The following is a 25,394-nucleotide window of genomic DNA, read 5'->3' as shown; positions in this document are numbered from 1 at the left end:
ATTAGATCTCCCCTCATTCTCCGTCTTTCCAAGGAGAACAACCCCAGTCTACCCAATCTCTCCTCATAGCTAAGACCCTCCATACCAGGCAACATCCTGGTAAACCTTCTCTGCACTCTCTCTAACGCCTCCACGTCCTTCTGGTAGTGCGGCGACCAGAACTGGACGCAGTACTCCAAATGTGGCCTAACCAGCGTTCTATACAGCTGCATCATCAGACTCCAGCTTTTATACTCTATACCCCGTCCTATAAAGGCAAGCATACCATATGCCTTCTTCACCACCTTCTCCACTTGTGTTGCCACCTTCAAGGATTTGTGGACTTGCACACCTAGGTCCCTCTGTGTTTCTATACTCCTGATGACTCTGCCATTTATTGTATAACTCCTCCCTACATTATTTCTTCCAAAATGCATCACTTTGCATTTATCCGGATTAAACTCCATCTGCCACCTCTCCGCCCAATTTTCCAGCCTATCTATATCCTGCTGTATTGCCCGACAATGCTCTTCGCTATCCGCAAGTCCATTCATATTTGGAACATTCCAGAAAACATTTGGAACAAGTTGCTTTGGCTTGTTTGTCCATTTTCTGAAATCCACAGGTCTCATTTAAACATAAAACATAGAAGCAGGAGGAGGCCATTCAGCCCTTCGAGCCTGCTCCGCCATTCATCACGATCTTGGCTGATCATCCAACTCAGTAGCCTGATCCTCCTTTCTCCCCATAACCTTTGATCCCATTCGCCCCAAGTGCTATATCCAGCCGCCTCTTGAATACATTCAATGTTTTGGCATCAACTACTTCCTGTGGTAATGAATTCCACAGGCTCACCACTCTTTGGGTGAAGAAATGTCTCCTCACCTCCGTCCTAAATGGTCTACCCCGAATCCTTAGACTGTGACCCCTGGTTCTGGACTCCCCCACCATCGGGAACATCCTTCCTGCATCTACCCTGTCTAGTCCTGTTAGAATTTTATAAGTTTCTATGAGATCCCCCTCCATTCGTCTGAACTCCAGCAAAAACAATCATAACCTAGTCAATCTCTCCTCATACATCAGTCCCGCCATCCCCGGAATCAGCCTGATAAACCTTTGCTGCACTCCCTCAAGCGCAAGAACATCCTTCCTCACAAAAGGAGACCAAAATTAGACGGAATATTCTAGGTGTGGCCTCACCAGGGCCCTGTATAATTGTAACAACACATCCCTGCTCCAGTATGCCAAACCTCTCACAGTGAAGGCCAACATACCATTTGCTTTTTAATCGCCTGCTGCACCTGCATGCTTACCTTCAGTGACTGGTGCACAAGGACACCCAGGTCCCGCTGCACACTCCCCTCTCCCAATTTACAGCCATTCAGTTAATAATCTGCCTCCTTGCTTTTGCTTCCAAAGTGAATAACGTCACATTTATCCAAATTATACTGCATCTGCCATTGATTAGCCCACTCACCCAACCTGTCCAGATCATGCTGAAGGATCTCTGCATCCTTGTCACAGTTCACACTCCCACCCAACTTGGTATCATCTGCAAACTTTGAGATGTTACATTTTGTCCCCTCATCCAAATCACTGATATAAATTGTGAATAGCTGGGGTCCCAGCGCCGATCCCTGTGGCACCTCACTGGTTACTGCCTACCAATTTGAAAAGCACCCATTAATTCCTACTCTTTGTTTCCTCTCTGCCAACCAGTTTCTATCCATCTCAATACACTTCCCCCAACCCCATGCGCTTTAATCTTGCACGATAATCTCTTAAGCAGGATTTTGTCAAACGCTTTCTGAAGTCCAATATTTCTGAGTGTAATTTAGTGTTTTCTCGACATGATCGTGATGTGCCATTCCAAATGCTCTTTTTAGCAGAGGACATGGGTGGCATGGTGGTTAGCACTGCTGCCTCACAGCGCCAGGGACCCGGGTCCGATTCCCGGCTTGGGTCTGCATGGAGTTTGCACATTCTCCCTGTGTCTGCGTGGGTTTCCTCTGGGTGCTCCGGTTTCCCCTCTCAGTCTGAAAGACGTGCTGGTCAGGTGAATTCTGATAAATATCCTTGATAAATATGTACCTGTCAGGCAGGGAGGAAGCAGACGTGTGAGGGAAGCGTGGTTTACTAAGGAGGTTGAATCTCTTGTGAAGAGGAAGAAGGAGACTTATGTAAAGATGAGAGACGTGAAGGCTCAGTTAGGGCGCTTGAGAGTTACACGTTCGCCAGGAAGGACCTAAAGAAAGAGTTAAGAAAAGCCAGGAGGGGACATGAGAAGTCCTTGGCAGGTAGGATCAAGGAAAACCCTAAAGCTTTCTATAGGTATGTCAGGAGTAAAAGAATGACTTGGGTAAGATTAGGGCCAGTCAAGGACAGTAGTGGGAAGTTGTGGGAGTCTGAAGAGATAGGAGAGGCACTAAATGAATATTTTTCGTCGGTATTCACACTGGAGAGGGACAGTGTTGTCGAGGGGAGTACTGAGGTGCAGGCTGTTGGACTGGATGGGATTGAGGTTCATAAAGAGGAGGTGTTAGCAATTCTGGAAAGGGTAAAAATAGATAAGTCCCCTGGGCCGGATGGGATTTATCCGAGGATTCTCTGGGAGGCTAGGGAGGAGATTGCAAAGCCTTTGGCTTTGATCTTTGTGTCGTCATTGTCTACAGGAACAGTGCCAGAAGACTGGAGGGTAGCAAATGTTGTCCCCTTGTTCAAGAAGGGGAATAGGGACAACCCTGGTAATTATAGACCGGTGAGCCTTACTTCTGTTGTGGGCAAAGTTTTGGAAAGGATTATAAAAGATAGGATTTATAATCACCTAGAAAGGAATAATTTGATTAGGGATAGTCAGCACGGTTTTGTGAAGGGTAGGTCGTGCCTCACAAACCTTATTGAGTTCTCTGAGAAGGTGACCACAGAGGTGGATGAGGGTAAAGCGGTTGATGTGGTGTATATGGATTTCAGCAAAGCGTTTGATAAGGTTCCCCATGGTAAGCTTTTGCAGAAAATACGGATACATGGGATTGAGGGTGATTTAGCAGTTTGGATCAGGAATTGGCTAGCTGTAAGAAGACAGAGGGTGGTGGTTGATGGGAAATATTCATCCTGGAGTTCAATTACTAGTGGTGTACCGCAAGGATCTGTTTTGGGGCCGCTGCTGTTTGTCATTTTTATTAATGACCTGGATGAGGGCGTAGAAGGATGGATTAGTAAATTTGCGGATGACACTAAAGTCGGTGGAGTTGTAGACAGTGCGGAGGGAAGTGGCAGGTTACAGAGGGACATAGATAAGCTGCAGAGCTGGGCCGAGAGGTGGCAAATGGAGTTTAATGCGGACAAGTGTGAGGTGATTCACTTATCATAGAAACCCTACAGTGCAGAAGGAGGCCATTCGGCCCATCGAGCCTGCACCGACCACAACCCCACCCAGGACCTACCCCCACATATTTACCTGCTAATCCCTCTAACCTACACATCTCAGGACTCTAAGGGGCAATTTTTAACCTGGCCAATCAACCTAACCCGCACATCTTTGGACTGTGGGAGGAAACCGGAGCACCCGGAGAAAACCCACGCAGACACGAGGAGAATGTGCAAACTCCACACAGACAGTGACCCGAGCCGGGAATCGAACCCAGGACCCTGGAGCTGTGAAGCAGCAGTGCTAACCACTGTGCTACCGTGCCGCCCTTTGGAAGGAGTAACAGGAATACAGAGTACTGGGCTAATGGTAAGATACTTGGTAGTGTGGGTGAACAGAGGGATCTGGGTGTCCATGTGCATAGATCCCTGAAAGTTGGCACCCAGGTTGATAGGGTTGTTAAGAAGGCGTACAGTGTGTTAGTTTTTGTTGGTAGAGGGATTGAGTTTCGGAGCCAGGAGGTCATGCTGCAACTGTACAAAACTCTGGTGCGGCCGCACTTGGAGTATTGCGTACAGTTCTGGTCGCCGCATTATAGGAAAGATGTGGAAGTGTTGGAAAGGGTGCAGAGGAGATTTACCAGGATGTTGCCTGGTATGATGGGAAAATCGTATGAGGAAAGGCTGAGGGGCTTGAGGTTGTTTTCGTTAGAGAGAAGAAGGTTAAGAGGTGACTTAATAGAGGCATACAAGATGATCTATCTGAGGATTAGACAGGGTGGATAGTGAGAGGCTTTTTCCTCAGATGGTGATGGCTAACACGAGGGGACATAGCTTTAAGTTGAGGGGTGAGAGATATAGGACAGATGTTAGAGGTAGGTTCTTCACTCAGAGAGTAGTAAGGGCGTGGAATGCCCTGCCTGCAGCAGTAGTGGACTCGTCAACATTAAGAGCATTCAAATGATTATTGGATAAACGTATGGATGATATTGGAATAGTGTAGATTAGAGGGGCTTTAGATTGGTTTCACTGGTCGGCGCAACATCGAGGGCCGAATGGCCTGTACTGCGCTGTAATGTTCTATGTTCTAGGTGCATGCTAAGTTGCACCTTAGTATCAGGGGGATTAGCTAGGATAAATGCATGGGGTTATGGGGATAGGGCCTGGGTGGAATTGTGGTCGGTGCAGACTCAATGGGCCAAATGGCCTCCTTCTGCACTGTAGGATTCTATCTTGCTGAAAGCTGATCGGACCTTCCTTGGGCCGTACCCCAACTGTGTACCAGCTTTCACTCAAATCCGTACATTCGTTTTTGAGATATCTTGTTTAGAGCCAAACATGGTGAGAACATTACCTCCACTCGCCATCAGTGGCAGAGTTAAAAGCTGTTAACACGATACAGTTCAAATTGCTGGATACACACATAGCTTGTGTGGAGAATTGTCCAACTCCAAATCGGAAAATATTCTCGCTGAGGTAAAATGCAGAAATGTTAATGCAGCATCAAAAACATCCTGAATAACCCATTTGTTCCTAACGCTGGACCTTCAAGTGTTATTCAAGTTTAAAGTTGCACGAGGACTTTGTAACAAGTCCTTTCTTTATTCGACTCCCACTAGTTTTGCCAACAATCTGTCAGCGTGCTTTATTTTTTCTGTGCTTTCCTTCTCACAGCCATCTGCACCATACTGTTCGAAACGAGGATGGGATGCCTGGAGGAAGAGATTCCCGAGGAGACGCAGAAGTTCATCGAGGCCGTGTTTGAGGTGTTCCGTCTCTCTGCGATTGTTATCTTCTTCCCAAAGGCAATGTGGCCATTTTTGTCCCTGTGGAAACAATTTGTGGCAGCGTGGGACTATCTCTTTTACATCAGTAAGATCAAATTATTTAATAGTGGGATGTTTTGTGAGGTTCGTCTCCTTTACGTTAAAAATGAGCAACGCTATTACCTGGGAAGCTCCCTTAAAAAAGTCAGATAATTCCCCAATCTCCCTTCTTCCAGAATGTACCAGCCAATAGAGAAGCTGGGAAAACAGAAATATTGGGCTGGATGTTACAGCCACAAAGTAGAGGGTCTGTGCTCCCCACGCAAACCTCGAATATACACAAAATCAAGATACTGCGGATAAGAACATAAGCAATAGGAGCAGGAGTAGGCCATCTAGCCCCTCGAGCCTGCCCCGCCATTCAATAAGATCATGGCTGATCTGAAGTGGATCAGTTCCACTTACCCGCCTGATCCCTATAACCCCTAATTCCCTTACCGATCAGGAATCCATCCATCCGCGCTTTAAACATATTCAGCGAGGTAGCCTCCACCACCTCAGTGGGCAGAGAATTCCAGAGATTCACCACCCTCTGAGAGGAGAAGTTCCTCCTCAACTCTGTCCTAAACTGACCCCCCTTTATTTTGAGGCTGTGCCCTCTAGTTCTAGTTTCCTTTACAAGTGGGAAGAATCTCTCCACCTCTACCCTATCCAGCCCCTTCATTATCTTATAGGTCTCTATAAGATCCCCCCTCAGGCTTCTAAATTCCAACGAGTACAAACCCAATCTGCTCAGTCTCTCCTCATAATCAACACCCCTCATCTCTGGTATCTCATGCTGGAGATCTGAAATAAAATGCTGGAAAAACTCAGCGGGTCTGCATTTGTTGTCCATTCCCTTGAATTTAGTGGTTTTCTAGACCATTTCAGAGGGCAGTTGAGAGTCAGCCACATTGCTGTGGCTCTGGAGTCACATGTAGGCCAGCCGGGTAAGGACAGCAGATTTCCTTCCCTAAAGGAAGGGTTATTCCGACAATCGACAATGGTTCCATGGTCATCAGTAGATTCTTAATTCCAGATTTTTAAAAAATTGAATTCAAATTCCACCATCGACTGTGGTGGGATTCAAACCCAGGTCCCCAGAACATTAGCTGAGTTTCTGCATTAATAGTCGAGCGATAATACCCCCAGGCCATCGCAGACTTAATGTTTTGGGTCCGTGCGACACTTACCCACTCAAAGCATTAACTGTGTATCTCTCTCCACCGATGCTGCCAGACCTGCTGAGTTCAGCCGACATTTTCCGTTTTGAATTCGAAGTTAAAAAGTGTTCTGAGGACGCAAGGTCGCCAATAGAACCCCATCGCGCCAATCTCCGATATTGCGGAATGCGAGCGAGTGTGGGAGTCAGGCGCCCAGCCACCATTGTGAGATAAACAATTCACTTAGCGATTGGGCCTGTTACGGAGTCACTTCAATGGAATTTCTTGTTACCTGCTGCATCATAGAGGGAATGATTTTGGGAGTGCTTTATGGCAGATATCATGTGGCAGAACGGTGGCACAGTGGTTAGCACTGCTGCCTCACAGCGCCAGGGACCCGGGTTCAAATCCAGCCTCGGGTCACTGTCTGTGTGGAGCTTGCACGTTCTCCCCGTCTCTGCGTGGGTTTCCTCCGGGCGCTCCGGTTTCCTCCCACAGTCCAAAGATGTGCGGGTTAGGTCGATTGGCCATGCTAAATTGCGCCTTGGTGTCAGGGGGATTAGCAGGGTAAATGCATGGGGGTACGGGGATAGGGCCTGGGGTGGGATTGTTGCCGGTGCAGGCTCGATGGGCTGAATGGCCTCCTCCTGCACTGTAGGACTTTGGGAACTCTGTGAACCTGGGCGTGGGGGGAGGCCTGACACCAGGGCCATGGCTGCACGAGGCAGCAGATTCCGCGGGGGAAGGTGGCAGTCCGTATGGTTTTGGACTTTATTTAACCGGGGGGGGGGGGGGGGCGTAATGTGTAGCTGCGACTGATTACCCTCATTTTCACCATGTCACCCCAGCCTAGACTCCTGATTGGATGCAGAGCTATCCTTTGCAGCGTTGATTGGCCAAATTCGCATTGGGTGGCTGCTAATTGGCCACCTGACACATTGAGCTGGGACCCCAAGGGGGCGGGAGCGAGCGGATCTCTGACTTTCCATCCAGCCTGACTCGCCCTGTGAGGAAACATCCAGCTGATAGAATGATTCACAGCGCAAATGGAGGCCATTTGGCCCATCGCATTACTGCTGCCCAATATGAAGGCATCCAACCTAATCCCACCTTCCAGCTCTGTAGGTTATGGAACCTCAAGTGCATGTCATAGAATCATAGAATCCCTACAGTACAGAAGGAGACCATTCAGCCCATCGAGTCTGTACTGACCACAATCCAACCCAGACCCTATTCCCGTAAACCCACACATTTACCCTGCTAATGCCCCTGATACTAGGGTTAATTTAGCATGGTCAATCCATCTAACCTGCACATCTTCGGACTGTGGGAGGAAATCGGAGCACCCGAAGGAAACCCACACAGACACAGGGAGAATGTGCAAACTACACACAGACAGTGACCCGAGCTGGAATTGAACCTGTGAGGCAGCAGTGCTAACCACTGTGCTACAGTGCCACCCTAGCCACCGTGCCACCCTCCAGAGATTTTGTTTTCCAATCTGACAAGGGTTTCTGCCTTTACCACTCTTTCAGGCCGTGAGTTCCTCATCCCTCAGCACTCTCTGGGTGAAAACAAATCCCCCTCCAGAACTCCTCTCCGAACCTTCTGCCACTTATATTAATTGCTGGCTGTGTTTTCTTCACTTTTAGCTGAGAAACTGGTTAACAAGAAAATCAAAGAGATGCAGGAGAGCATTGACAGAGGCCTTTCAGTGGAAGGAGAGTATCTCACATACCTGCTGACCAGTACCAAGATGACTTCTCTGGATATATATGGCAGCTTAAGTGAGCTGCTACTGGCTGCAGTGGATACGGTAGGAACAAAATATTTAATCACAATGAACCCGGGTGGCACGGTGACACAGTGGTTAGCACTGCTGGCTCACAGCTCCAGGGACCTGGGTTCGAATCCCAGCTTGGGTCGCTGTCTGTGTGGAGTTTGCATGTTCTCCCCGTGTCTGCATGGGTTTCCTCTGGGTGCTCCGGTTTCCTCCTACACTCCAAAGACGTGCTGGTTAAGCGGATTGGCCATGCTAAATTGACCCTTAGTGTCAGGGGGACTGGCTAGGGTAAATGAATGGGGTTATGGGGAAAGGGCCTGGGTGGGATTGTGATCGGTGCAGACTCGATGGGTTGAATGGCCTCCTTCTGCACTGTAGGATTCTATGAAAGCGATCCCACTGAGGCACATGCTTACTGAGTGAAGTTGTGCCTCCCTGGAATCAAGTACATTATCAGGGGATGACTCGGGCAAGGTGTAGGAAAACAGAATCCTTTAAGAAAAGGAGAGAGATAAGCAAATGTTGGTGTTCAGAGGGATTTGGGTGTCTTTGTACAGATATAATCGGGCAGCACGATAGCACAGTGGCTAGCACTGCTGCCTCACAACGGCAGGGTCCTGGGTTCGAGTCCAGCCTTAGGTCAGTGTCTGTGTGAAGTCTGCACATTCTCCCCATGTCTATGTGGCTTTCCTCTGGTTGCTCCAGTTTCCCCTCTCAGTCCAAACATGTGTAAGTTAGATGAATTAGCCATGGTAAATGTGTGGAGGGGGTGGGCTGGGTAAGTTCCCTTTCAGAGAGTGGGTACAGGCTAGATGGGCTGAATGGCCTCTTTTTGCACTGTGGGGATTCTATGGTTCAGGTACAGGAAGCAATTAAGAAGACAAATGGTATGGGAAGGTGGCCTTTATTGCAAAGGGGTTGGTTATAAGTATAAAAAATGTCTTGTTGGAATTATATAGGAATTTGTGGGACCATACTTGAAGGACTATGTATAATTTTTGTCTCATTACCTAAGGAAGGATGTATTCCCCTCAGAGGGATTGCAACAAAGGTCCACAGAATTGATACCTGGCAATTGCCTTATGAAAAGAAATTGAGTTGAGTAGACCTATATTCTCTGGAGTTTAGCAGAATGAAAACCGATCTAATTGAAAGGATGAAATTCTTGCCGGGGAAGATACGAAGGGTGGGAGTTTCTGGCCGTGCTCACCCCAAAGACCCGAAAATCCTGCCTGAGATCAACGGACCATAGTCCGTCCCCGCCCGCTATGATTCCCGTGGCGGATGGGATGGGAAAATTCTGCCCTGATAGACAGTTTCCCCCTGGCCTGGGGGTCTCGAGTGAGGTGCGGGGGGAGCAGTCACAGTCTCAGGGTGAGCGTTCAGCCATTTAGTATTGAGATGAGGAAAAATGTCTGCCCCCAGAGAGCTGTAAATCTTTGGAATGCTCTGCCTTGAGAGACCGTGTTGCTCAATCATTAAGCATATTCAAGACTGGGATCATAGAACAAAAGAACATAAGAACTAGGAGCAGGAGTAGGCCATCTGGACCCTTGAGCCTGCTCCGCCATTCAATAAGATCATGGCTGATCTTTTCGTGGACTCAGCTTCACTTACCCACCCGCTCACCATAACCTTTAATTCCTTTACTGTTCACAAATGTATCTATCCTTGCCTTAAAAACATTCAATGAGGTAGCCTCAACTGCTTCACTGGGCAGGGAATTCCACAGATTCACAACCCTTTGTGTGAAGAAGTTCCTCCTCAACTCAGTCCTAAATCTGCTCCCCCTTATTTTGAGGTCATGCCCCCTAATTCTGGTTTTACCTGCCAGTGGAAACAACTCCCTGCTTCTATCTTAGCGATTCCCTTTACAATTTTATATGTTTCTGTAAGATCTGGGCGACACGGTAGCACAGTGGTTAGCACTGCTGCTTCACAGCTCCAGGGGCCTGGGTTCGATTCCTGGCTTGGGTCACTGTCTGTGTGGAGTTTGCACATTCTCCTCGTGTCTGCGTGGGTTTCCTCCGGGTGCTCTGGTTTCCTCCCACAGTCCAAAGATGTGCGGGTTAGGTTGATTGGCCGTGCTAAAATTGCCCCTTAGTGTCTTGAGATGGGTAGGTTAGAGGGATTAGCGGGTAAATATGTAGGGATATGGGAGTAGGCCCTGGGTGGGATTGTGGTCGGTGTAGACTCGATGGGCCAAATGGCCTCCTTCTACACTGTAGGATTTCTATGATGATTTCTATCCCCCCTCATTCTTCTAAATTCCAATGAGTATAGTCCCAGTCTACACAGTCTCTCCTCATAAGACAACCCTCTCAACTCTGGAATTAACCCAGTGAATCTCCTCTGCACCCCCTCCAGTGCCAGTATGTCGTTTCTCAAGTTAGATTTTTGGACATTCAGGAACAGGGTAGGAAAGTGGAGTTAATGAAGATCAGTACTGCCCACATTCCGTGAAAAATGAGTTTAGAAAAAAAAAACCAGGGGGTAAATTTTCTGGTCCTGCCTGTCATGGGAATCATAGCAGGCGGGATTTGATTTGATTTGATTTATTATTATTGTCACATGTATTATCATACAGTGAAAAGTACTGTTTCTTGCGTGCTATACAGACAAAACATACCATTCATAGAGAAGGAAAGGAGGGAGTGCAGAATGTAGTGTTACAGTCATAGCTAGGGTGTAGAGAAAGATCAACTGGGGGTGGCACGGTAGCACAGTGGTTAGCACTGCTGCTTCACAGCTCCAGCGACCTGGGTTCGATTCCCGGCTTGGGTCACTGTCTGTGTGGAGTTTGCACATTCTCCTCGTGTCTGCGTGGGTTTCCTCTGGGTTCTCCGGTTTCCTCCCACAGTCCAAAGATGTGCGGGTTAGGTTGATTGGCCGTGCTAAAATTGCCCCTTAGTGTCCTGAGATGCGTAGGTTAGAGGGATTAGCGGGTAAATGTGTAGGGATAAGGGGGTAGGGCCTGGGTGGGATTGTGGTCGGTGCAGACTCGATGGGCCAGATGGCCTCTTTCTGCATTGTAGGGTTTCTATGATTCTTAATGCAAGGTAAGTCCATTCAAAAGTTTGACGGCAGCAGGGAAGAAGCTGTTCTTGAGTCGGTTGGTACGTGGACGGAAAATCTGGAGGACAATTTAAAGATGTTGACCTTGGTGGGGATTTCCATTCTCGGGACCGGCGGGATTGGAAAATACCGCCCGGGAGTTCTGGGTTTGAGTCCCACTTGTGGACTTGATGGCCACGGAAAGTGTACTCCTGATAGGGCCAACGAATGTTGAGTGCAAACCTGTAAATCCTTCCAAGACAGCCATGACAGGCAGTAAGAGCGATAGAGTCTGCTGGGCAGCCAGAACGGTGTGGTAGCTGCAACCTTCCCCGCCCCCCCCCCCCCCCATACCCCACGTTAAGAGACTCTACATGTAAGCTCTTGCCAGGGGCTGTTCTCTCCATGGCCATCATCCTCCTCGCTTTGAGGGACTGCGGGTGATTCACCAGATTGGGCTTTGCTCCATTGTGCGGAGCACTGGGTGTTTCTCCTGCTGTGCTGATTTATGGTGAAGAAGACTGCTCCTGTCTTGCAGACCTCCAACACAACCTCTTGGATCCTGTACAATCTGGCCAAGGATCCGTCCATTCAGCAGGAGCTCTATGAAGAAGTGACCAGCGTTTGCCCTGGAGACCAAATCCCAGTAGCCAAAGACTTTGGCAGCATGCCCCTGTTAAAGGCGGTGGCCAAGGAGACTCTACGGTAGGGTACGGGTTTACACCCTCTGTTTCCAGCTTTCCCTTTCTTGCCGTCTTTTTCTGCTTCTCCAGAGTTATTGACCCCAAAGTCCCTGGACTGTGGGTGCAGAGAAAGAATGTTTGTTTTTATTGAACTGTACGGGAGGGGTTGGAGAGGGGAGTCGAACCCAGTTTTACCAGGATTTCTTCCTTTTGGGGACTGAAGGACAACAAACTTAGGGACAGGAGGAGCTCATTTACCCCCTCGAGCCTGTTCTGTGCCATTCACTGAGGTCTGGGTGATCTGTGACCTAACTACCTTTGCCCCATATCCCGAAATACCTTTTTCGTGAATCAGATTTAAAATCAAGAATTGATCTAAAATCAGTTGCTGTTTTTAGAAGAGTTTTTATCACCCTTTATATGTTGGAATGTTTCCTAATTTCACTCCTGAAAGGTCTGACTCTAATCTTTAGATTATCACCTGGAATCCTGGACCCTCCCCACACCCATTAAAAATATTTGCTCCCAATCAGTTCCCATCAATATTGCAACACTGATCCATTTACCCCTAAATTAAGTAATTCCAGGGAATATAGCTCTAGTTTGTAATCTCTTTTTGTAATTTAATCCAGGTATCATTCTGGTAAATCTACACGACACTCCCTCTGAGGCCAATATATCCTTCCTGAAATCTGGTGTCCCCAATTGCTCAAAGTAATTCCAGATTTGGGATGAACAGGGCTTTGTATAGTTGAAGCATGTCTTTCAGCCCTTGAAATATTCTATTCCTTTAGATAAAAAAGCCAGCATTCCATTTCCCTTTAGATAAAAAAGCCAGCATTCCATTTCCCTTTGTGATTACTTTCTGTGTCTGGCCATCACACACACGCACGCGCACACACACACACACATGCCCGCATGCATGCATGTACGCACGCACACATGCACGTTCCTCGCCCGCTCCAATGCCCGTAGTGGGCGGGACAGTACAATGCCAGCCTCAGTGTCCTCCTAGATAGCCGCATGAACAGACTGGGAATAGAGGGATACAAATGGATGGTCTAGTTAGGAACACATGATCGGTGCAGGCTTGGAGGGTCGAAGGGCCTGTTCCTGTGCTGCTTGTTCTTTGTTCACTGTTTCTAGCTTTTCACCATTTATAAAGTACTTTTCTGTGAAATTAGGTGAAAAGTGGATGACCTCACATTTGCCTACATTGGGTCACAGAATTGTTAGCGTGCAGAAGGAGGCCATTCGGCCCATCGTGTCTGTGCCGGCTCTCCGACTGAGTGCCATTCCCATAACCCTGCATGTTCATTCTTTTCAGATAACAGTCTAATTTCCTTTTGAGTGTTTCCACTGAACCTGCCTCCACCACACTCTCAGGCAGCGCATTCTAAACCCCAACTTGCTCAGATTGCTTTTGTTTTTTTTACCAAAGACTTTAAATCTATTGCCTCTCGTTCTTCATGAGTTTTCTACATTTTCTTTCTATTTACTCTGTCCAGATCCCTCATAATTTTAAATAATCTATCAAATCTCCTCTCAGCTTTCTTCTCTCCAAGGAAGACAGTCGCAATCTCTCCAATCTATCCTCAAAAAAGAAGTTCCTCATCCCTGGAACCATTCTTGTGAATCTTTTCTGCACTCTCTCCTAAGCATCTTTCCTAAAGTGCGGCGCCAAAAATTGGGCACAGCACTCCCGAGGCTGGACGTGTACAAATTCAACATAACCCGCTTGCTCTTGTACTCTATATCCTTATTAATAAAACCTAGAATACTGTCTGCTTTTTTAAGCTTCAAAGATTAATGTACGTATGAACCCAAATCCCTCTGCTCCTGCACCCCTTTTAGAGTTGCACCCTTTGTTTTATTTTCCCTCCCCATGTTCTACCCACCAAAATGAATTACTTCACGTTTTCCCACATTGAACATCATCTGCTGCCGATCTGCCCAGACTGCCTCTTCTGCATATCCTTTTGAAGTTTTACATTGTCTTCCTCACAGTTCGCAATACTTCCAGGTTTTGGATCATCCACAAATTTTGATGTTGTGTCCTGGACACCAAGGTCTAGATCATTAATGTACATCAGGAATAACAAGGGTTCCAACATTGACCCCCGGGGAATTCCACAACAAACCTTCCTCCAGCCTGAAATCCATTTGCCGCTGATGTGCCTATTCCTGTAATCGGTGAATACCTCTTTGCAATTGTCTGTTTTCATTCACACTGCTCACAGTGCCAGCTATCTTTCCATCATCGGCAAACTTGGATGCATGGTTTTCTATCCCATCCAGCTCTGCAGCCCCACCCCCCACATGGGGGTTTTCTGGGACATTTTTGGGCTAGTCCAGGAAACCCATCCAGAATTCCCTTGGCAAGAATGGCCTCAGTCAAAAGCTGCTGTAAATTCCCCGGCGGAACTCCAGCATTCACCATTTGAACGCGTGCCCTTTAGTTCCAGCCCCAGATTTCGGGGCTAACTTTTATTTTGATAAGATTAACACTCAGATACTTACTCTTGGCATTCAACTTTCCCCAGGTCTCGTCTCATCACTCACTCAGACAGCAGGTGGCACTGCTGTCTAACAGCGCCAGGGATCCAATTCCCGGCTTGGGTCACTGTTGGTGCGGAGTCTGCACGTTCTCCCTGTGTCTGCGTGGGTTTCCTCCGGGTGCTCCGGTTTCCTCCCACAGTACAAAAGACGTGCTGGTTAGGGTGCATTGGCCGTGCTAAATTCTCCCTCAGTGTACCCGAACAGGCTTCGGAGTGTGGCCACTAGGGGATTTTCACAGTAACTTCATTGCAGTGTTAATGTAAGCCGACTTGTGACAATAATAAATAAATTTTACTCCTCTTGCTTCACCTCCAAATGAAATATGTCTGTGTGTTGTCTGCAATGAGAATTAACACTCTCCATTCTTCCCATGTAGGATGTATCCTGTTGTTACTGGCAACGCTCGGGTTATGGTGGAGAAGGACGTGCTGGTTGGAGGATATCACTTCCCTAAGGGCGTTAGTATTTATTTTAAAAGCTTTAAAAAGGTGCCTTAGCAGAATGCCCATCTTTTACCTGAGAGTGCCCCACTCCCCAACCACCTGGTATCTGTACACTATAATCTCACTGACTCTCTCACTCAGGGAGATATCTGTACACTATAATCTCACTGACCCCCTCACTCAGGGTGATATCTGTACACTATAATCTCACTGACTCTCTCACTCAGAGAGATATGTGTACATTATAATCTCACTGACTCTCACTCAGGGAGATATCTGTACACTATAATCTCACTGACTCTCACTAAGGGAGATATCTGTACAATATAGTCTCACTGACACTCACTCAGGGTGATATCTGTACACTATAATCTCACTGACTCTCTCACTCAGGGAGATATCTGTACACTATAATCTCACTGACTCTCACTCAGGGAGATATCTGTACACTATAATCTCACTGACCCCCTCACTCAGGGAGATATCTGTACACGAAAATCTCACTGACTCTCTCACTCAGGGAGATATCTGTACAATATAGTCTCACTGACCCCCTCACTCAGGGTGATATCTGTACACTATAATCTCACTGACTCTCTCACTCAAGGAGATATCTGTACACGAAAATCTCACTGACACTCTCACTCAGAGAGATACTGTACATTATAATCTCACTGACACCCTTTTTCATGAGATATCTGTGCACTGTTGTGAGATTTCTCACCTCGCGATGTTATCGGCACCGCATATCCTGTGGATTCAGCCTCCCGTCCGTTTCCAGCGAGCGGCTGAACCATTTCTGTAAATATATTTAAAACAGCCTTCACATGTAATTAACGAGCCCGGGATGTAATTGTCCGGGTTCACTGCCTTTGTGGCTTCACGGCGAGGGGTTCTCTCCGACGAGGAAAACAACTGCTCCCCATGAACAGGGAATAGTCGTGTTACCTGCACCGGTAGAACCGGAGACCATTGAGGCCCCCCATGGCGGTCGAGGGAATGGCTGTGGGTGCCCCTTGGGCAGTGCCAGCCTGGCACCCTGGCACCGCCCAAGGGGCATCTTGGCATTTCTCACCAGGCACCCTGGTATTGCCTACAGGGTAGTGCCAGGGGACGGGGCTTGAAGGGGTGAGGCCAGAAGGGACGGGGCCAGGCTGGGGCAATCCGGTTGTGTAGGGAGGGGGCTCCGCTGCCACTCTGCATGAGATCAGTATGGGGAGAGAGGGAGGGGAGGTCCGCTACCACTTTGCAGGCGATTGGTGAGGGGCAGGGAGCGTGATTGGTCCGGGCAGTGGGGGAGGGTTCACGGGTATGATAGTTCTTGGTGGTGTGGGGCTCGTGATTGGACATGGGTCCCCGCGATAGCTGCGGGGGTCGGGGGCTGGGTTGAGGTCAACTGCAAAAGCAGCAGCCTGAAAGGTGTCTCTTTCTCAAACCTGTCAGGCCTCTGCTGTTGCAATTGCGCATGTGCAGCCACAGAGGTCTGCACATGTGCAATAGCGCCCTCTGCTGCTACAGCAGACTGGCTGGTGCGTTAAGCCAGGCCCACTCCATCTGTCTTTTGAGTCATGGTACAAACCTAATTAAAAATACCGTCATAGAATCCCTACAGTGGACAAGTAGGCCATTCGGCCCATCAAATCTGCACCGACAACAATCCCACCCAGGCCCTATCCCCTTAACCTCACATATTTACCATGCTAAACCCGCTGACATTAAGGGCAATTTAGCATGGCCAATCAGCATTACCCGCACATCTTTGCAGTGTGGGAGGAAACCAGAGCGCCCGGAGAAAACCCACGCAGACATGGGGAGAATGTGCAAACTCCACACAAACAGTGACCCAAGGCCAGGATTGCACCCGGTCCCTGGAGCTGTGAGGCAGCGGTGCCAACCACCGTGCCGCCCCAAGTTGCCTTAATTATTCACCATTTCATGTCCTGATTTTCCATCTATTCTGTAATTATGGCACATCGGCTGATGGGTCCACCTTGCTATAATGTACAAAGTGATTGGCTGCTTCCACTACGATATGCACAGCAGAAAAAGCACACTTGTCCCTTCATATAGGAGGATGTCTTGTGGTGCAGCTGGGTTGGATCCCTGCTTCTTAGTCAGTTCGGGTCCCACCTCAGGACTTGATGGCCAAGGAAGGTGACTTCATAACACTATTAGTATCAATCTGCAAATCCTTTCAACACTCGTCAATGGCAGGCGGAAAGAACGGGAAAGATTCCCGATCAACACAGGAGCCATTCGATCACAGCTGATCTATCCCAAAACCATTTTCTCTTGTTACCCCCGTGTTTCTCTTGGGTAGGGGGTTCTAATGATTCACTACCTTTGGAGTGAAGAAATTTCTCCCCATCTCACTCCTAAAATGCCTACTTCTTAATCTGAGGCCATGTTCCCTGGTTCTAGACCCAACCCCCCCCCCCTTCCCCATCACTGAATTCCCTCGCTCACCAACTCTCCTCCCCATCTCCGAATTCCGTCACTTACCAACAACTAGCTTCAGAGTGTAGCATACATGTAACAGTATGTTACATAGTATCCCTACAGTGCACAAGGAGGCCATTCGGCCCATCGAGTCTGCACCGAACACAATCCCACCCAGGCCCTATTCCCATAAGCCCTCATATTTGCCCTGCTAATCCCCCAACACTAGGGTCAATTTAGCATGGCCAATCAACCTAACCCGCACATCTTTGGACTGTGGGAGGAAACCGGAGCACCCGGAGGAAACCCATGCAGACATGGGGAGAATGTGCAAACTTCACACAGACAGTGACCCAAGCTGGGAATTGAACCGGGTCCCTGGCATTGTGAGGCAGCAGTGCTAACCACTGTGTCACTGTGCTGCCCCTCTGATCTCTAGCACACCATCACCATCTTAATGTAACATCAAAGGCTCGTTGCAATCCATTATTATTGAATTACTGTGGCCCGTTTACATAGTTTATGAAAACAGGGATACAATTCGTAACCGCCCCCCATGGAACTTTTGCTAAATTCATCAAAAAGAGAAATTTAAAATTTATTTATTAGTGTCACAAGTGGGCTTACATTAACAGTGCAATGAAGTTATTGTGATATTGCATCTTGTACCACCTCAGGACATCCTAAACTACTCCACAATTTACAAAGGTTGCGGATTTAAGCCCCACTGCAGAGATTTATAAATACAGAGATTTATTAATACATAAAGCAGGCTAACAGTCCTCGAGCACAGTGCTGCACTGTGGGAGGGACACCTTTTGGATAGGATATTAAACCGAGGCTCCCTTGGGTGAGTGTACTCAAAATCCCTTGGCTGCAATATTGTAGGAGAGTGCTCTCCCCTGTGGTCTGGCTTCAACCAGGACCAGTTAAAAATAGATCATCGGGTGATTGCTATGTGTGGGATCTTGCTGTGCACAAATTAGCTGCTGTGCATCCTACATTACAGCAGTGAGCGCACTTCAGAAATTCTGCGTTGGTCGGGAAGCACTTTGGGACACTCTGAGGCGATATAAGAACAATATAGTTTGGAAGTATTGCAATGAGTGAATGGAAAGCGAAGTTAAGTCTTTAACCTCTCTCTTCTCTCTCTCTCTGCTTTGTGTAAGCTGCACTAATTCTCACTCCCTTCCCTCCAGACCCTCTTCCACCTGTGCCATTATGCCGTGTCTCAGGACGACAGCGAGTTCGCTCAGCCCAAGAGATTCCTGCCGCACCGCTGGCTCCGTGGTGAGGGCTTGAGGCAGCACCATCCCTTCGCCTCCATTCCTTTTGGCTTTGGCACCCGCACCTGCCTGGGCAAGAGGGTGGCAGAGCTGGAAATGTACAGCGTGGTGTCACGGGTAAGTCGCGGTCAGCCAGCACAAGGGAACGTACAGTGCAGCTTGAACTGAGGAGTTGGTGAGCGAGGGAATTCGGTGAAGGGGGAGTTGGTGAGCGAGGGAATTTGGTGAAGGGCGGGTTGCGCGCAGAGTCGTGCGGGCGTGCGCAGAGTCGTGCGGGCGCGCGCAGTCATGCGGGCGCGCGCAGAGGGCTGACTCGCTCGCGCGCGGGTGCGCACTGACTCGTGCATGCACGCAGACCCCGCTCACAATGGTAGCAAATACCATTTGCTACCAAACAAACCTGTTGGACTTTAATCTGGTGTTGTTAAAACTCTTACTGTGTTTACCCCAGTCCAACGCTGGCATCTCCACATCAAAAGTACACACAGACAGACCACACACACGTACAGACACAGATACTCACACAGGCTCATGTGCGCACACACACTTGCACATGCACACACATTCACTCATGCATACGTGTCCGCCCGCCCGCTTGCTCGCTTGCTCGCTCGCTCGCTCACCCACCCACTCACTCACTCACGCACGCACTCACTCACTCGAGGCCCCGGCTGATGTTATGGGCGAGTATTTCAAGCTGAAACATTGGTTCCCTGTGGTGTATTTATTTTGGATATTAATGAGAAATGTTTGTGGAAACAGTGAGAATTCAGCCCTCTCTTTCGTTAAACAACAGATAAAATATTTATTAAAGTAGAAGACAGAACACTAGATAGAACAATCTGATACCTCAGTAAATTAACAATAAACTCTTAGACCCTCAAACTTAGCCAGTGATTACCGCACCGTACGGCTTGAATTGACCAGTACTTGGGAACGGTCTTTGGTTCAGTGAAGAAAACGATCTTTTGCACAAACTTAATTTTGCCTTTATCACTCCAGCTCTAGCTGAGCTGGTTCCTGGGGATGGCTGCCTCTCCCTCTTTCTTGCTGCTGCTTCTTCAACACCTCATCTGTGTCTAAACTGCTTCCTGGCTCTCAGCATTCGGACTACTTATTGTACCAATTGCAAAAAATAACTTGTTCCCTATTCTTTCCTTTCTCTGAGTTGCTGCCCAGACATGGTTTCCAGAGTACACGGCAGTTTGATTTTACTTGTGCAAAAAAACTACACATTCATTTTAATAGCATCCTAACCTTTCCTGACAACACACATTCACGCATACATATACACACAGGCATGTGCACAGACACGTACATGCATTCACACATACATGCATTCACACATGCACGCATTCACACATACACGCATTCACGTATACACACTGATACACACACACACACACACATTTACGTGCGCACATTTATCAGAAATAAGGGAAGTTAGACTGCAGTCAACAAAAGGTAAAATAATATATGGTTAACTGTTGTTGTCCTTGAGAAGTAGATTTTAAACGCTGTGACCGATTTAGGTTTCCTCGTTTCTTGGATGTGGTCAGATGTAGAAGATGTTGCAATTATTATGAGACTGTGGTTTGCTGGGAGGTTTCTGGTAGAGTTGTCTTCTCAAATCGGATGACACACTCATTCCAAAATATAGAGAGGGAGAAGGAGCAGCCTTCAGTGTGTTTCATCTGCTGAAAACTTTCTTGACACTACCTGTGTCACTTAATAGCATCTTAACTTTTCCTGACAACACAGACATGCACACATTCACACAGGCATGTGCACAGGCATTCACACATACGCACATACACACATGCATGTAATCACACAGAAACACGTGCACAGGCACACACGTACTCATACACGTGCACTTGCAATCTCTCTGCGTAGTCTTGCCTTGAAATACTTTACCCATTTTGCATTCCCAATGGCTGTACCTGGCTGTCGTAGCCATTGCTTCAATATCCAGTAGCTGGCATTTTTAATGTTTCTTCCTTTGTTACGGGTTTTGATGGGTGTCTGGATTATAGGAAATGTCTCGCTTCACACTCCCTCTGAGAATTGGTTTTGTTTCTCACTCTCATGTGGAATGTGGCCTTTCATTTTTCAGCAGTTTGCTCTGCCTCAGTTGAAATTGCAAAATTTCCAGTCGATTGAAAGTTGAAAAATCGTATTTTCAAGATATAAAGAGGCATAGCCTCATGACACTGAGGGGAGGTGACGGCCTAGTGGTATCATCGCTAGACTATTAATCCATCCATGTGACTCCAGAGCCACAGCAATGTGGTTGACTCTCAATGGCCCTCCAAGGGCAACTAGGGATGGACAATAAATGCTGGTCAGCCAGCAACGCCCATGTCCCACGAATGAATAAAATAAAAATGGGACCTCTGAAAATTAAATATCTCAGTGCTCAAGAATTAGGCCGGACACTGTTTTAAAAAAAAGTAAGAGGAAGATAACAAAAGAGGGAAAATAACTAATTGCATGAGGTTTTGAGACCAGATATTAAATTTTGGATGAGATGGAATGGTATTAAGACACTTTATGAAGCAACAAAGGTCATACGTAACAAAATGAGGTGCTTGATATCGTAGTTCAGTTGGTTCTGGCTTACAACTGACTCTAGTAGCTGCAGACGGCTTGTTTCTGGTCATTTCATGTCTTCTAGTGGTAGGTCTGGGTAGCACAGTGGTTAGCACTGCTGCCTCACAGCGCCAGGGACCCAGGTTCAATTCCCGGCTTGGGTCACTATCTGTGTGGAGTTTGTAAGTTCTCCCCGTGTCTGCGTGGGTTTCCTCCGGGTGCTCCGGCTTCCTCCCACAGTCTGAAAGACGTGCTGGTTAGATGCATTGGCCGTGCTAAATTCTCCCTCAGTGTAGCCGAACAGGCGCCGGAGTGTGGCGCCTGGAGGATTTTCACAGTCACTTCACTGCACTGTTAATGTAAGGCTACTGGTGACACTAATAAATAAACTTTAAAATTTTCTTTCCATCTGTATCGTGAATCTCTTCAAGCGAGTTCTCTGATCCTCTGTAGCCAGGGATCTTGCAGTTGTCTAATGTTGCCATCATTCTTTGATTTTGTTACTTCATTTGTCAATGGGAATTGGCCTGTAGTCACAGCCCGAACAGGATATCTTCAACACTGAAACAGCCAGTCATTAGCTTTTTCCTCTATAACCATTTGCCAAACTTGATAACTAGTATCTTCATTTAGCCATAGCTCCAGATTATCTTGATCTAATCATTTCAAAGCATATCCTTTGAATCATAGAATCTATAGTGCAGAAGGAGGCCATTTGGCCCATCGAGTCTGCACTGATAACAATCCCACCCAGGGATCCAGTCTTTCATCATTTATCGATACCCCTGGCCTCAGTATCAACTCTGACCTCAAATGGATCGCTCACATCTCCCCCACTGCTAAATCTTTCTCCAAGATTTGCGTTGAGGAGTCTCGGAGAGGCAACTATAACAAACAGTGACAGATGTGAGTTATCGTTAAACTGCAGCAAGGCAGTACACATGGCAAGATCGAAGAAAAGGATTACATCTAGGTACAAAATAACTGGAACTGCAAGAAATGAAACAAGTGGAATCACTTCCTTATCTATAGGTAACATAGCAACACTTGGTGGGAAAATGATCAAGACATCAGGAAGTGCAGAATGTTTGCAAAAGAAAGTTTCGTAAAAATGTCAGACTTCTTTAAAAATAGGAACATCTTGTAGAATGAGATTACTAAAATGCTGCACCTTTTTGAAGTTTAAAAAAAAGAGTCCAGTGATTCATCGCGTTATATCCAAATTTGTGCTAAATCGGGGCGCATAAAATCGGGGTTTCACTGTAATTAACAGATGGCCCCTTCATAGCTTCATAATGGAGGTATGAGTCTGGTAGGATTGCAGTTGTCGCCATTGGAGGTATAAATTATACATATGGTTTCACAAAACAAAGGGAAAGTTTGGGAATTGGATTTAGACACCTTTGGGCGGCACGGTAGCACAGTGGTTAGCACTGCTGCTTCACAGCTCCAGGAACCTGGGTTCGATTCCTGGCTTGGGTCACTGTCTGTGTGGAATTTGCACATTCTCCTCGTGTCTGCGTGGGTTTCCTCTGGGTGCTCCGGTTTCCTCCCACAGTCCAAAGATGTGCGAGTTAGGTTGATTGGTCATGCTAAAATTGCCCCTTAGTGTCCTGTGATGTGTAGGTTAGAGGGATTAGCGGGTAAATATGTAGGCATATGAGGGTAGGGCCTGGGTGGGATTGTGGTTGGTGCAGACTCGATGGGCCGAATGGCCTCCTTCTGCACTGTTGGGTTTCTATGATTTCTAAATTTCTATTGGAAATATCCCAAGTATATGACGTTGCTATGGAAATAGGTTATGCGGTGAGGTATCTTTTTGTTTTGGTATTTATCTGCGTGATTTATCGCAAAACTGTTCAGTTAGTTTTTGGAGAAGATGGAGAGAGTCTGCCGGGAACTGTGGACCGGGAGCAGAGGCTATCAGAAGCCAAGGGTGTTTTCTGATGAAGGCAAGAATGTACTGAGGCCCATGCCTGACCTGAGGAATCCACAAGCGTGTGGTGGAAGGAGGGTTCCCTGGTTAAATGCTGGTGGAAGGACCCCAGGAAATGTTATACCTTGCAGCATAGTTGAATACCATGGATCAAAGTGAATTCCTGAGGGCTGTGGCATACCTTGGTTTCCTCCCAGGAGAAGTGAATGAACTCTCTACACCATGTAATGGAACTCTTCAGTCGAACAAAAATAATGATGGCATTTAAAGTGTTTTGTTGAGAGATGTTTGAGCCTCATGTATCAGTATTTACTAAATATGGTGATAAGCTATTACTGCTTGCTTTATTTAACTCATGCATGGTAAAGGCTTCTGTTTAAAATGTGAAATCCTGTGGTGTAGTTCTTTCGGTTAATTACTGGGAGTTTGAATTTCTTTTGAAAAGTCTCGATCGAGATTGAAGCACTCGTTCTGATCTCCTTTCTTTTCTCCTCTTCAGCTAATCAAACACTTCGAAGTCAGGCCGGATCCTTCCGGAAAGGTGGTTAAGTCGAAAACCAGGACGCTACTGAGCCCCGCAAGCCCCATCAACTTGCAGTTCATCGACAGGAAGTGAATAAAAGACCGATCTTCAGCCTGCCCGGTCCTTCTGCTTTAACACTATCCAACCTGTCCTTCCCACTTAATACTACTCAACCTTTCCTGCCCCTTTAATACCACTCAACTGTCTTTCTCCAGATTCAAGGAATCACACTTGGCTAAATTGGCAAATACATCAAAGGCAGGGGAGGGAGGGAGTGTGATAAGTTGTCACAAGGCAGTTTTCAGCTCATTCTGCCTTCCATAACATTGTAAGAAGTCTCACAACACTAGGTTAAAGTCCAACAGGTTTATTTGGTAGCAAATACCATAAGCTTTCGGAGCGCTGCTCCTTCGTCAGATGGAGTGGAAATGGTGTGGCTTTTGCTACCAAATAAACCTGTTGGACTTTAACCTGGTGTTGTTAAACTTCTTACTGAATCCACCTGACCCACACATCTTTTGACTGTGGGAGGAAACCAGAACACCCGGAGGAAACCCATGCAAACACAGTGAGAACATGCAAACTCCACACAGACAGTGACCCGATGCCAGGAATTGAACCTGAGTCTCTGGTGCCGTGAGGCAGCAGTGCTAACCACTGTGCCACCCTCACGAGTTTGAACTGAAATGGGCCACTTATTACATTCTGCAACCCACCAACACTTAGAATATCCATGCTTAATTCAGTCTCCCATATTGGCTGGAAATACCAGATAAACTTAAACAAACATCATCTTCGATGCTGCTGATCCTCTGTGTTCTGGGCAGAAATAACTCCCTATCAAAGACTTTCTCTCGGTCTTATGGGAACAGGAGAAGACCATTCTTCTTTAACTTCATTTACAGGATGTGGGCATCGTTGCCTAGGCCAGCATTTATTGCCCATCTTGAGATGCCCTTGAGAAGGTGGTGATGAGCTGCCTTTTTGAACCCGCTGCAGTCCATGAGGTGTAGGCACACCCACAGTGCTGTTAGGGAGAGAGTTCCAGGATTGTTATTAGACATCAATCAGTCCATGTGGCGTAGGTGCACCCACAGTGCTGTTAGGGAGGGAGTTCCAAGATTTAGATCTAATAGAGGTATACAAGATTATGAAGGGTATAGATAGGGTGAACAGTGGGAAGCTTTTTCCCAGGTCGGAGGTGACGATCACGAGGGGTCACGGGCTCAAGCTGAGAGGGGCGAAGTATAACTCAGACATCAGAGGGACGTTTTTTACACAGAGGGTGGTGGGGGCCTGGAATGCGCTGCCAAGTAGGGTGGTGGAGGCAGGCACGCTGACATCGTTTAAGACTTACCTGGATAGTCACATGAGCAGCCTGGGAATGGAGGGATCCAAACGATTGGTCTAGTTGGACCAAGGAGCGGCACAGGCTTGGAGGGCCGAAGGGCCTGTTTCCTGTGCTGTACTGTTCTTTGTTCTTTGTTCTTTGTACCCCAGCGACAGTGAAGGAACTGCCGATATATTCCTAAGTCAGGATGGTGAATGACTTGGAGGGGAATCTCCAGGTGGTGGTGTGGCCAGGTATTGGCTGCCCTTGTCCTTTGGGATGGTAATGGGTGTGGGTTTGGAAAGGTGCTGTCTAAGGATCCTGGATCCTGTAGATGGTGCACCTTTCAGCGTAAGCTAGTACTGTGAGCCATTCAGCCAGATCACAGCTGCTCTGTTTAACTCCGTCTGTCCAACTTGGCCAGAGCAACAAAAGATGTGTTCCACGTGCCAC

At 47.4% G+C, this 25,394-nt stretch overlaps 1 protein-coding gene across 2 annotated transcripts in view; it reads left to right on the top strand.

Moving 5' to 3' along the window:
- cyp27a3 (cytochrome P450 family 27 subfamily A member 3) overlaps positions 1-24,734 on the top strand; it is a 71,463-nt gene extending 46,729 nt beyond the window's left edge. Inside the window, exons 4-9 of one of the 2 annotated variants that reach the window (XM_078227858.1) lie at positions 5,020-5,217; positions 7,966-8,129; positions 11,689-11,855; positions 14,769-14,850; positions 18,474-18,677; positions 23,588-24,734. In XM_078227858.1, the coding sequence (XP_078083984.1) occupies positions 5,020-5,217; positions 7,966-8,129; positions 11,689-11,855; positions 14,769-14,850; positions 18,474-18,677; positions 23,588-23,704 (932 nt within the window). In that variant the 3' untranslated portion in view covers positions 23,705-24,734. The remainder of the gene's footprint in view (positions 1-5,019; positions 5,218-7,965; positions 8,130-11,688; positions 11,856-14,768; positions 14,851-18,473; positions 18,678-23,587) is intronic. The other variant, XR_013499488.1, reaches the window with a different exon arrangement.
- The last annotated feature ends 660 nt before the right edge of the window (positions 24,735-25,394 follow it).

The sequence above is a fragment of the Mustelus asterias genome, chromosome 14 (assembly GCF_964213995.1).
Source record: "Mustelus asterias chromosome 14, sMusAst1.hap1.1, whole genome shotgun sequence".
Taxonomy (NCBI): domain Eukaryota; kingdom Metazoa; phylum Chordata; class Chondrichthyes; order Carcharhiniformes; family Triakidae; genus Mustelus; species Mustelus asterias.
The sequence above is the reverse complement of the archived record's forward strand: the minus strand, read 5'-3'. Positions and strand labels throughout refer to the sequence as shown.